General features: G+C 42.1%; 1 protein-coding gene across 1 annotated transcript in view; it reads right to left on the reverse strand.

Moving 5' to 3' along the window:
• Window positions 1-5,116: 5,116 nt before the first annotated feature.
• USP7 (ubiquitin specific peptidase 7) overlaps window positions 5,117-14,122 on the reverse strand; it is a 69,913-nt gene continuing 60,907 nt past the window's right edge. The window contains exons 24-31 of the mRNA XM_066560594.1: window positions 13,819-13,927; window positions 13,648-13,725; window positions 13,189-13,289; window positions 12,504-12,603; window positions 11,544-11,663; window positions 10,250-10,321; window positions 9,214-9,304; window positions 5,117-6,500 (exon numbers count right to left, since the gene is read on the reverse strand). Coding sequence (XP_066416691.1) covers window positions 6,394-6,500; window positions 9,214-9,304; window positions 10,250-10,321; window positions 11,544-11,663; window positions 12,504-12,603; window positions 13,189-13,289; window positions 13,648-13,725; window positions 13,819-13,927 — 778 coding nt within the window. The 3' untranslated portion in view covers window positions 5,117-6,393. The remainder of the gene's footprint in view (window positions 6,501-9,213; window positions 9,305-10,249; window positions 10,322-11,543; window positions 11,664-12,503; window positions 12,604-13,188; window positions 13,290-13,647; window positions 13,726-13,818; window positions 13,928-14,122) is intronic.

Genomic DNA, 14,122 nt, shown 5'->3' on the forward strand with positions numbered 1-14,122 from the left:
ATTAACAAGGTACAATGCAAAAGGCAAACACACAAAGAAGAAAAATCAGCAAGCACAGCTTGAAAAAAGTCATCACAAGACAAGGTCTTTATTTTACCTCTCAGCCTTCTCACTGCAGTGCATCATCTCCCAAAGCAGGATTTATTAGACTTCACCTTCACACAGAACTTCACAGTCACTTACCTTGTGCAATCAAATACCTGCAATTACAATGCCCAGGAGGTGCCCAGACCCTTCTCACCACTGACAGCAGCAGCAGCTGCTGCAGCTTATTGCTGGCTGGAAAAATAAACAGAGGAAGAGAAGAAATTCGTGCATTTCCATGTTATAACATCATCAGTGCTTTCACATTGGCACATGTGAGGGCAGGGGCATGCGGGGCAGCAGCACTGGGGCTGCTCCCCAACCCTGCACTACGGGCACCTAAAGAGCTTAAAGAGATCCTAATCCAAACTGTGCAGGTGTGTGACCACGCTCCCCGTGCTGTGATCAGTGCCCTGTCCCTGGTGTGACCAGTGTCCCTGCAATGGCCAGTGTCCCTGTCCCTGTGCAGTGTCCCTGTCCCTGTGCAGTGTCCCTGTCCCTGTGCAGTGTCCCTGTGCAGTGTCCTTGTCCCTGTGCAGTGTCTCTGTGCAGTGTCCCTGTCCCTGCACAGTGTCCCTGTGCAGTGTCCCTGTGCAGTGCCCCTGTCCCTGTGCAGGGTCCCTGTCCCTGTGCAGTGCCCCTGTCCCTGTGTAGTGTCGCTGTCCCTGTGCAGTGTCGCTCTCCCTGTGCAGTGTCCCTGTGCAGTGCCCCTGTGCAGTGTCCCTGTCCCTGTGCAGTGCCGCTGTCCCTGTGCAGTGTCGCTGTCCCTGTGCAGTGCCCCTGTCCCTGTGCAGTGCCCCTGTCCCTGTGCAGTGTCGCTGTCCCTGTGCAGTGCCCCTGTCCCTGTGCAGGGTCCCTGTGCAGTGCCGCTGTCCCTGTGCAGTGTCGCTGTCCCTGTGCAGGGTCCCTGTGCAGTGTCCCTGTCCCTGTGCAGGGTCCCTGTCCCTGTGCAGTGCCCCTGTCCCTGTGCAGGGTCCCTGTGCAGTGTCCCTGTCCCTGTGCAGTGCCCCTGTCCCTGTGCAGTGTCCCTGTCCCTGTGCAGGGTCCCTGTGCAGTGCCCCTGTCCCTGTGCAGTGTCCCTGTCCCTGTGCAGGGTCCCTGTGCAGTGCCCCTGTCCCTGTGCAGTGCCCCTGTCCCTGTGCAGTGTCCCTGTCCCTGTGCAGGGTCCCTGTGCAGTGCCCCTGTCCCTGTGCAGTGCCCCTGTCCCTGTGCAGTGTCCCTGTCCCTGTGCAGGGTCCCTGTGCAGTGCCCCTGTCCCTGTGCAGTGCCCCTGTCCCTGTGCAGGGTCCCTGTCCCGTCACTCACTGGCCGTGGCCGCCGTCCCGGGGCACCGCCCGCCATCGCCCCCTGCCGGGCACAGGGCGCACTGCGCGCTCCGCCCGCGGGACACCGGGCCAGGGACACCGGGACAGGAACAGGAACACCGGGACAGGGACAGGGACACCGGGACAGGAACAGGAACACCGGGACAGGGACACCGGGACAGGGACACCGGGACAGGGTCAAGGACAAGGGCAGGGACACCGGGAAAGGAGCAGGAACACCGAGTCAGGTCAGAGCCCCCAGCAGCTCCTCCGGCGGCTGGCACAGTGACACAGCAAAGGCAAGTCCTGGCTTTGGACACTGGGGTTGAAAGCAGCTGTTAGAAAAGAGCCTCAGGAACGCACTGCCACCAGTCCTGCGACCCTAAGCCATCTGTCACAGTCTGCACCACAAACTGCCCCTACTGAGCTGATCCCAGCTCAGTTAAGCTAGGCTGGGCATATGCACGATTTTTATTTCAACACCTGCACCACTGCAGCCTTTAGACCACAGAAACCCCAGACTTCAGACAGTGAGAGGTGAAAAACCATAATCAATACATGTAAAAACTGTTTAACAACATTTTCCCAGCCCTACATGAAACCCAGAGCCAACATTCCACAGCCCCTTCAACACCCAGCCATCCCCAGAGCAGCTGCCACAGATTTCCCTCCTCTGTAGCAAGGTCAGGGACTGTCCCCTCCAGCCACCCAACCTGCTGTGACCTGATGGAACACAAACCCTCAAGGATGGAAGGCACACAGATGGCAGCACAACAGGTTTTACCAATTCACACATTTTTTTAGGATGTTAAGATTTTTCTCTATTTTAAAATGTGGCTGTGAAACCACAAGTGTTGCTGTTAATTAGTGGTAAATAATGCACCAAGTCAGTGACATAATCAGGAAAGGTGCAAACCCCAAATCCACACGTAGATACATACAGCAAAGAAATTACATAAATATATGACTTGAGATGTGCAAGAGGTATTTAACAGAAGTAGCCAGGACATTTTTACACCACTATTTATAAGTACAATAGTTTTACACAACTATTTAATAAAAAATAAAAGCTTCCAGCATATCAAATTTAATTTCCTGCTGTGCTTGGTATACAGCTAACTTCAACATCACCTGGGACAGAAATTAAATAGAACACAGATTTGGAGCCAGATTAGAACATATCACATGTGAACATTTCCCCCTTTTTCTGATCCCAAAGACCAGGCAAGTTTAACAGCCAACAATCAATGACACTTGCTGCTCTCACACCAAACAGTGACACTCTGCACCTCAGTACCAAAATGCTTCAGGAAAAATGAAGGCTCAAAATGTGGGAGCTGAAGTCAGAATTTACCTTCTTGTAGGGGCATAGAATATAAGTAAATAAAGGTAGTATAGAAAGTAATTTTATCTGCTAAAGAGTTGCAGCTGGGTTAATTATTAAAGATTAGGAGGCCTGACTTTAACAGGCCACAGCTGTAGCCAATACGAAGAGTGTTATAAAAGAGTGGATTGGTGGGTTGAGGGGAACTGGAGTCAGTTGGGTACTGTGAGAAGAAGGAAGAGGCAGTGCCCAGAGCTGCCTACAAGAAACATCACAGAGGTATGAAACGCCAGCAATATGGAACCTCTGCAATATAATGACAATAGAACTCTTGCAATGGAATGACAACACCTTCTGGCCAGCACACCTTACATTATTAATGCCACTCCTAACACACAATTGAGCTGAATTTTGTAAACTTCATCTACTCAATCTAACCAAAATCTCCCTGAGTTCTGAGCGACCCAAGAGCTGTAACTCCCACTCCTGTCCAAAACGAAGAGCCGAGACACCAAAGCAGTGCTTACCCCGGGCTATTTTATTTACAATATGTACAGTTCCTACAGAAAACGATTGCTCACAGAGGATTTCACACAGCAACCCCCCGGCGTGGCTCCGATGGGCGCTGCCGCCAGCGCAGCCCCGCGCTCCGGGGCCGGGTGGGGACGCCGCTGGCACGGGTGGGGACGCCGCTGGCACGGGGATCCTGGAGGAGCTGGAGGGCAGCAGCTGAGGTAGATCCGGGGTGCGGGAGGCGCTCGCTCTGCTCGTCCTGCCCGGGTGGCTGTGCCAGCCTGGGCCAGCCTGGGCGGGTGAAGGGGCTGGGGCTGGCTGGCACTCTCTGGTCAGCAACTCTCACTGGTGTGATCTGCTCAGATTGCACAGAATGCTTTGGACTCCTTTAGGATAAAAGGCACTATGTAAATCTACAGGAACCACGCTCTGTTTTGCTAGGGAGAATTTGGATGGGCTGTTAACATGTTGCGCTGATGCTGTGTACCATGAAATTACATCCTTATTGCTTAATGCTTATATTACCATTACCTTACTTTAATGCATTCACTGTCTATTATCCAGATAATTCCAAAATATAAAATAAAGAAATGGAAAGCATGGCAATTTTGAAGAATGTATTCTTGTAGATTTTTTTCAATGAACTAAACAAACATACTGCACCTGAGAAACCCTCCTGTCCTCCTCTTCATATGTATTTCCACATTTCAGTAACAAGTTACGTGTGCTCCAAAACATTTTTTTTTTCCAGAAAATCCTTCAGTAATTGAAAACTGCATACGGAATGCCTCAAAGTATGGACAACACCAAACTAGTGTAGGAATAGCACAAATACTGAAGCACATAAAATCCAGTCATCTAAAACCCAAAAGGCACCCAAAATCTACTGTTAGCGGCTTTTTCTTCTGAAACAGGAAGGATTGCGTTTCTTAAGATAGTCCCTAAAAACTGCCACCATCCCATAAATGAATGTGAAAACTTAGTGACATTCAGATACAAGCTCAATTTCCTCTCAGTCTAAACAATGCTGAATAGAATTAGGGCTTACTACTGCTGACCAGAGCCTCTGATTCACAGGAACAGTTTGGAAACCAATCCTGACATTTACTGAAAGCCTGCAGAGACAATCCAAGTACCAGTAAAAACAGCCCTGGGATGGTGCAGTTGTCACCAGCCTGTGGAAATGCAAAGCAAAGGAAAGCTTTCTCACTTAAGGCATGCCAGATAAGCACTTCCCTCTATGCTAACCTACACACACAGACAGCAAAACAAAAGTAAACAACTAGTTTGCCTTGACTGGAAATAAGAGACAGTTAAAAGCACTGCAAGAAACAAACTAAAACAAGAATCAAACATTCCTAGAACTTGCACCTTCTGTTTTGGTTATGAATACAGGGAACACGTTACAGAGGGAATCTATTACTCTATGAAGTGACCTTACCTTTAGAGACTCCAGATTTCATTTTACACCATTTATAATATTAGACTTGAGAATCTGGACCACAAAATTTTTTACAGGCAGGCAGAGTCCAGTCTACCACAAAGACTCTACTACAAGCTTTACAAACAAACTAGTAAAATAATTTTTCCATTTGTCTTTTTTGTACATGGCTCCTTTCCTGGAAAACCTTTTATTTGTTAAGCTCAAATGTGACTAGTTAGGATGTAAAAAAACCAAACCCCACAAAAACCTCCAAACCCCAAAACTATTAAACAGAAACCCCCACAAAGTTTCCCCAAAACAACAAATGAGAATTATACAATTGTCAACACTTAAGGAAAAAGAAAACCACACCTTTAGCAAAATCTCATTAATGAAAACGTTTCCCAAAACTCTATTTCCATGGAGAGGAGAAATCTTCTTCAATGTCCATGTCATCACTCATCAAAAAAAATTTTATAGAAAATTTTATTCAACATACAACATTTTCCAGCAAAAAAAGGCAATATACAGGAAGAGGAGTTGTACACTGCGGCTACAGAAACAAAATAAAATACTGGAAAAGAATGTAAAATTAAGTGTGAATTGCTGATTCTATCTTTACTGCACTCAAAACTAGACACGCGGCTGGCATTAGCTCCAAAGAAAAGGAAGCAGTCTGGGGACTGAAATAAAACTACACACAATGAATATCAACATCAGTGAAATTCACTTGCAGACTCACCCAATAAAATTAACCTCCAAGTGTTAAATTGTACATGTTCATTCATTAAATATACAATTGCTTTTTTCAGTTTTTTTTTCTTCTTTTTTCGTTTTTTTTCCTCCTTTTTTATACAAAGTCAACAGCTTACTAAACACTAGTGAGCATGCCCTCTGTGCTAAAAGGCTAGTTCTTGTGTTTTCCCCATCTCTTCCCATGGTAACTAAATTAATGATATTTATAATCTTTTCACTTGCTTTTGCCAACTTTTGAGTGTCATTCTATTTGCCAGGAGATGGCATAATCAATCACAACGGTATTTCTCAGTGGTTGGAAATTTCATAAAAAGACCCAAATATCTCTTTTTAGGACTCGGGGCATCCACTTGGTAAAACGGGATGCACAGTATTGACTAAATTAAATGAAAACTAGTTTATTAAAAAAGATTCTATGAAGCTGGAGGAGACAAAAATCCCGAATAAGTGCCAACAATGTACACAATAAAGTAGAGATTGCTATTTATTGATGATGTGAGTTTTTCTTTTGCATTTACAAATGCACAAAAATGTCATTTAAAGTATAACTGAAGGAAATAAATCTGATGTGAGTCTAAACATAAGACTTACTAGCTGCAGTGATGGTGAACACCACATGGGAAGGGCAGCCAGTCAGCTTATGCCATCTATAAACGTACTACAGACAAATAATTTTGCCAATGTCAACTGTTCTACTAAACTCTTCCCTCATTATGCTGACAATTGCCTTGCATTACGTTTACCATAAAATAACTCTCATTGGCATCCAAGCTTTTATAAAAACACCTTCATTTTGCTCAAAAAGGGCAGTCAATAGATACAGAGAAGCCAAACTGAACAGCCTCAACAAAATAAAATTAACATCAGCAGCAAATCCTCTTGCTGAAGACTTCAGATATAGTGCACGTGTACCAAAGTTCTACAGTTGTTAAAAAGGTGCACACACACACTTATTTTTGTCCCTTGCCTTGACAATCTGGTTAAGTAAGTCAGTTATGGATTTTAATAGCTTTTTCAAGGTAAGTGTAGCGACTTCTCTTTGGGGCTTTATTGAAATGGTCAAGCCCTAGCCATGGCCTTGGATGAGACATGTTGCCTAGAAAAGAAAAGAGAAAAAAATAATGAAGTTTTAAGACTAAATTGGAAAAATGTTTCCATTACACAACCTAGTCCTGTGTGCCCTGCCCACAGTGTGCTGGGCATCACAGGGAGGGCAGAGGAGTGCACAGCCAGAGGGGCAGGGTTTTCCTTCCAGCAGCACATTCACAGCTCCTTCTGCAGCAGGTACCTGCTTTTTGTCTTCTTCAGCCACCTACAGGACTTCACAGCAGTGAAGGCTGTGCTAAAGCAAGATAAGCACTGTTATGGCCAGAGGCACATCACAGTACCAGCTCTCACCAAAGTGCTGAGCCTGTTTCAAACAGGGAGGATCTGCCATTGAAACAGTATTTGACAGCCAACATGACAACCAACAGTATTTGCCATAATCTCTGCTATCCCTATCATCCGGTTTTAGTGGAAATATCTGTTTAATTCATGTAAAATGCAAATAATGCTAATTAAGAAATCATGAAACTGCCCCTCCTCTTTATTTTCTAAGAAAAAACCCTAGTCACTTAGATTGTAAAGAAAATATAGAGATTTTTTTTTTCATTTGTTCAACCCAATATTATTTATTCTACTGCTAATTTTAATGAAAAACCACAGTCCACATACTTCTTGCAAATGGGAGAAATTCTCTTTTAAGATGTTCTCAATGCAGAGCATCCAATATTCTTTGAAGTGAAATGATAAAGGCAGAAACTAAAGAGGCCCCCAGCAAGGAAAGTACATTCTACATTCAAAGCCATCAGCTGCAACCACTAAAGCATAAAACACGTGACCTTGTTGGTTGCCTGCATCTGCATTTTGTGATATATTTTCTTCAATCAAAATTATTTTGGGGTTTTTTTCTTGTTTGACATAATGGTCAATATCAAATTAAAAGAGAACTGCCAATCTTAGTGGGAGAATTTGAATGTTTCTGAAGAAAGAAATGAGATCCTACATGGCTGGTGCCAGCACAGTCACAGCTATACTTGGTGTACCTTGGCAACAGCAGAGGGACACTACTGACATCAGCTACACCAATCAAACTGTGCAGTGCCCCAGCTTTGGTTCCATCAGTCCAGTGTGTGCTAAAAGCTGGCATTTGTAGAAATTAATTCTATCAAAGCAATATTTTCTCACAGGGGTGAATTCCATGAACTCTCAAATAAAACCTTTTGCTCTCACATTCCTTACAATTCCTACAAACAGTTCAAGTTCTCCCTTCCCCACATTCTGTGCCTCTGACCTGGTCACTGGTTGGTTTTTCAAGCTGTTTTGGCACCACTGGCTCTGCCTTGCTCACCAAGGCCAGCAGCTCATTCCAGACTATTGCCTTTCCCTCCCTGACCCATGAGGGATGACTCCCAGCATAAAATCAGGACTCTGCCTGCTCTGACCACAGCAGAGTTTGCCTGTCTGTGGAGAAATGCCCACCTCCAAGCTGACCATCCAGAGAGCCTCCACCAGCAGTGCCCAGAGGTGACTGTGACACACTCCTGGGCTCTGGGGTGACTTGTGCAGCTGCAGACAGTCAGCTCTGGAAGCCAAAGCCTGCCTGTGCTACCCACACAACAAAAGGACTGTTTGCTAGGCTCCTGCAAGTAATAACACACGTCTAACTCTCTGCAGGTTTTGAAATAAATGGACAGTTACAGGATTTCTTTACAGCTGTTACACCAAACCAGAGCACAGCTGGGGAAAAATGGAGAAAGCTCAACCCTAGCAAAACCTGCCAATAAAAAATCAGAATTCCTAATTGTCAGAAAAACAGAACTGCAGAGAGTCAGTGCAACTCACAGAGAGGAACACTCAGCTAAGCTGGCAGAAGAAAACCCAGTGAATTCAAGGGTTTCAATGGATCCCTGATTGTGGATGCAAAGGTGCCATTCCCAAATAGAACTCTCCAAAGAGGAACAGGAGAGATTTGGATTTAGAAGCACTGCTGCAGGTTGCCCAGAGGAGCTGCAGCTGTCCCAGCCCTGGAAGTGTCCAAGGCCAGGTTTGATGGGGCCCTGTGTGACTGGTCTGGTGTGTGGCATCTGGCAGCAGGCTGGAATGGGATGATCTTTAAGGCACCTCCCAGCCCAACCCATGCTATGGCTATGAAAACACTCCTGTGGTGGAACACCTGAAGGATTAACCTGGTTTCTCCCATATGTAAATATCTAAGAAAACAGAGGTTTAAATGTCAGTCAAGTAAACTAGATGACAGCCAATCCAGAGACAAATTTAGAATGGAGCTGAATTTGTACCTTGGTGACTCATTTCTTATGGAAAAAAAATCTAAACAGCATCTAATTGACATATTTAATGTTCTTGTTAGAATCTTCAGATTCACTGAGGATACGAAGAATAAACAAGAATCAAATATGCAAGGGGGCAGATGAACAATAAAGACAAGGTGCAACTGATGCTGTAAAGTGTGTTATACTGACACTGGACCCATTTGGTGATGCACATGCAATCTCTGAACTCAAAAGGAAACAGATTATTTATCTATATGCCTATAAAATACATTTTCGTGGACTAACACATTCATGTAACACTGCTCAGTGTGCACACTGGTGTATATAAATACTTGCTTGGTCACTACATCTCATGTATATCATGCTAAAAGAACAAACTCTTCCTGCATCCTGAGTTAAGGATGAACACATTATAACAAGTGGCAGAGCAGCTTCAGCAGGCCAAAAGAAAAGTGAGGTTGTTTGACAACTTACCAGGTTGGGACTCAAAATCTTTCAAGTTCACTTCATACTCATCTTCATTGAGATACTGGTGTCGGCCCATCATTACAATGGCAAATTTAAACTATGCAAAGAAAAAAAATACTCAAAAACCAAGTGGTAGGATATGACACTAAAATTAAGTCTTCAAGCCTAAGTTCACAGTCTAACTTGCAGCTGGTTATAAGTAGAAAATTTGTAACTTCAATTTATAACTTTCAGCTTCAGGAATTGAAAAAGGCCAATCCTGGTTAAAACCCTCATCAACAACCTAGATAATGGGACAAAATAAATGCTCAGGAAATCATGAACCCACATCCTGGAATACTGTGTCCAGGTTCAAGCCCTCCAGGGAAAAAGACAGGGCAACAAACTGCAGCAAGTGCAGCAACAGTCCAGTGAGGCTGTGAGAGGACTGGGAGGAACCTGGCATTCAGGAACCTCTGGGAAATGGCTTCTGCTCAGCCCAGAGAAGAAAAGGCTGACAGGCTATCTACAGTTTTCCACCACCTGGAGGATGGTGCACAGGAGCAGGCTCTTCTCAAAAAACTGCACAGAGGTGACCTCCACAAGTTGCAAAATGAAACATTCTGATTATTTGCATTTCCTTTGCAAGGAAAGCAAAGGCTTCCCAGTGATAGTGGAATACTCTAAAACACAGTGTCCAGAACAGGGCAGAATTCCCACCCTTGGAGTTTGCAAATTGCAACTAAAAAGCCCTGCACAACCTGACTGAGTCACGTTCTGCTTTGAACAGGAATGTGATCTGGGGGTGGCTTCTAAAGGTCCCACACCAGCTACACTTTTCTGGGTTACTTTGTTTTGCAGAATATTTCTCTTGATGCAGTACAGAAATACTGATCCTACCCATTCTAACTAATTAGTCCTAGAAAAAGCATTATTTCAGTCAAGCAGCTGTTCTATCCCACAAAATCTACACTTATCCCAAGTCTGGGGTGTTCCAACCTACTACAATGAACTCATTTCGGGTTTACAGTCAGCAATAAAAACTCTCCCAGTTTGAAATTACCTTCTCAAATTCTTTTTCTTGTATGTCCAGCATTGTTTGAATCCGCTTCATAACCTCTCTGAAGTGTTCACCCTAATAATTACAACAAGATTTTTAATGTCAAAAAAATCTAGGAAAAAGAAAGGAAGCTGTTAGTATCGCCTGTTTAAACTTCATTGAAATAGATTGCCTCAATGCCTCTGCTATTTACAAAATTACACAAGTGTCAACATCATTCTCTACAATATGGAACAACAGCAGGCAACTTGCTCTACATTCAGAAACTTTAAGTTTATTGATCTATCATTATGCAAACTGCCCCATAAATTGGTCAGGCACTGCCACTGCTATGTGCAAGTCAGGTTAAAGTAAAGTAGCAAAATCAGAAAATTAGCAGCAAAATAGGAATTTGTAAAAAAACCCCCATATTCTTGCTAAACTTGTTGCTACTTTTTGCATGTTTCTGCTCCCTGTCTATGTAAAGTGCCCAAAAAAGTGACAGATACTGCCAACTTAAAGATGAATAAAATATATTAACTGTTGGAACAAGGAAATGCAGAACAAATGGTTTTCACCAAAAATCATCAAACAAGTGTTAACTCTTTGATCAAAAATATGGAAATTAGTAAAATTATAATTTTAGAGATAGAGAAATATGGACACAGTTCTCATTCCCGAATTTTTAAAGTACATAAAGTAACACACATGAACCAGAAAAAGCTTAGAAGGAAATGGTAACTGCTCCCAGAAATACACTTTGATATTAAGAGAATCAGGGTGACATTCAGCTGGAGCAACACCACAGGAAAAACTTGAGAATTTAAATTAAGCTTTCAAAATTAGCTTTTGTTCTTGTACCAGCTTTCAGCCCTAGAAGATAAAGCACATCAAATTACAGAAGGGATGAAATGCAAAGTCATCTCAGAAAGCGATGGAGAAAGCAACCCCATTTTCCATAACCCTCAGTGAGAGCAACCATGGCAGGGCCACTTTTGCCAACAACTCTGCACTGCAGACACTCAAGTGCTGTTGGAAATAGGGTTCTGCTTTGTTGGGGGGTTCTGCAGGGGGCAGGGGATGGCAGCTGCTGCCAAGTGACAGCTTTCTAGGTGTTCACAGGCTCCCTGAAACACTGAACAACCTGGATATGCAAAGGGAACTGAGCTGGGAAATGACTGAACCATAAAAAGGCACAGATTGGGCAGAACCTTTGTATTTTCCTACTCACTTCATACACTAATGCATTTCTTCAACAGTATTTATAGAAAACATCATCAGTATAATCCCACAGAAGAAAAAGGGAGGGATACTGCACCTGGTGTATCCTCAGCAAGAATGGAATTCCAAATGTCCCGAAAACCTCTTTGTGGAAATGTGCCACTGTGATTAGCATCTCATTTTCTTTATCTATATCTACCTGGTCCAGAGGAATTTCCTAGATCCAGACAGAGAATTGTGACTCCAATTAGCTAAACTTGCACAAAAAGAAACTAAAGCTTTGAAGTTATTTTTCTAGTTATTAAGAAACTGAAAGCATTATTGATGTACTGTTACTGATTTCAAACAATTCTATTCAAAAACAATTAAAAGAGCCATGTTGTTTGACAGTCTTTTACCAGAGTCCCTCATCCCTGGCATGACAGCACTTCAGCTTCCCCTACTCAGGAAATATTCTCCTGGCTTCCCTGAATGGCTTTTTTGACAAGAAATCTTCTATCAGTGCAGAACTAGCTGACAGTAACACAGGCCTCTTGCCAGCTCCTCATTACAGTTTACACTGGAAACTTTTTTTTTCATTTCTGATCTTTGAAGCAAGTTAGTAGATCTAAATGATGAGATGTTTAGAAAAAAACAAATCACATGTTAAGTATCAAATTTGCTTCAAGAACCTCAAGTGTAACAGAAATGGAAACAAAACCTTCTAGAATATTACAGCACAAAAGTGGGTTCTAAGCATAAACACTTCTATCATTAACTCTCAAACAAACCTTGGAATTACTGCCAAGACATTAAATGTCCTTTGGACAGGCTCTTGCAAAGTCTTCACGTATTGTTATAAAAACATTTGTAAAAATGAAATAATGAAACCATTATAGGGAAACAGATGGAACAAAGGGCGATCTTTTTAAAAGCATTATCTTAAAATATATATAATATTATCATGTAATATTAATACAAACATCACAGTATTTGAAGAAAAAGAAAATTACCAGTTGAAAGAGTTTGCTCTCTCCAAGTCAGGTTTTAAAGCTTCTCTAAGACAAGCACAACTTACCTCTATTCGAAACGTTCGACTTGTTGCAGGTGACAAACACTCTAACAGCTCATCCTCCTGATGGACACCAATTATTTTGTAACTTACAATTTCTAGCAGCCTTAAAGATAAACAGAAAAGTATTTTTTAAAAGTGAATTTAAAAAATTCAATGCAACATTTCTTTCTCAAATCTTAGGAGAGATTAGTGTAGAATGTACACTGATGCTGCTATTGTATTTATAAAATTCTAAATTCAATCTTTAGTAAAAATTAAGCAGTAAAGTCATAAGAGGGTAAATTATTTCTGGCTCATGGCAAAAAGCTAGGATGTGCCATTACAAAATATAGGTTTCTAGTGGAGATTATTTTATATATCCTCTTTAAATGACCTCACTTTTAACCCCTGTAACTCCTGAGAAGTGAATAGCATGAAATGCTTGGATTTGAAACAATTAATAAGTCGTGACTAAAAAATGCAATTGATGAAACTCAAGGACGAATTTATTAAATACAAAATAAATAGCTGTGTAAAATTATATTTATAGTTAAGAAGAACTCTTAACAGTGACAATCTGGAAGATTTTAACACAATATTACACTTCATCTGTTAATAATGGTATCTACAGTATTTTAAATTCTACAGACACTTTGCTGCATAAAATCTACACGTTGACATAGAAGAAATCAGAGTCTTCCAGCTTTACCTTAATTTCCCTGAACCTTTTTCAGAGAGTTCTACAACTTTTTTACATTCTTCTAACAGGTCCCGCACACACCCATGCTTATCTGGATATACTGTTATTTCCTGTGGAATTTGAAACACAAACATCATTAGAAAAGCTGAAAAAGTAAACAACCACATTAAAGCACAGAACACATTGGATTGTTCCCCTTAACCACCCATCTTGAAAAGATAACTGAAGTCAACACCTATGTCATCTTCAACATTTCTGTTAAGGAAGGTGATTTTTTTTTTTTTTTTTTTTTTTACTTTTTTTTTTTGTGCTCTTTGGGGTTTTTTTTGCTGTTGTTTTCATTAGGTTTTTTTACATCATATACAGCTTTGTTCTAATTCTCAGGGGTTATTCAGGGGGAGACCCATATCCACAGCCATAACAGCTCTGACACAGAAATAACAGCAAGTGTGTAATGGCTTCACTCACCTCTTCCCTAAACTGGCTATTTAGCCATATGCATTTAAAACTTCTTCTGTTTTCAAAATCAGTTATCTTCATTTTGAGCTAAAGAAATAAAAGAAAAACACTTTAGGCATACTTTGAATAGGGCAGAATTATTTTTCATAACTCACCCCAATAAAAAGAAAAGACTCTTACCTGTTGATAGTAGAGTTTTTTCGGTTGCCTAGGCTTGAAGAACTGCAGAAGATCTCTTAAAGTACCTTCATAATTATGTCTAAGAGGATTACCAGGGCCATCCCTATAACTACAGAAAGAAAGAAAACATGTTCTTAAAATCCATCTCTTCAAAATCCATTACTGCTCAGCAAATTGAAGCACCAAGAACATTTTTATTACTGGCTTTCAGTTTCACATAATTGCTAACACAGCCTAAGCAGCACAACACCCAGAACTTTAGTGATTTTTAAACACAGCTGGGCTGTGCGAACAGAAAACCATT

The sequence above is a fragment of the Molothrus aeneus genome, chromosome 16, assembly GCF_037042795.1.
Source record: "Molothrus aeneus isolate 106 chromosome 16, BPBGC_Maene_1.0, whole genome shotgun sequence".
NCBI classification, from domain to species: domain Eukaryota; kingdom Metazoa; phylum Chordata; class Aves; order Passeriformes; family Icteridae; genus Molothrus; species Molothrus aeneus.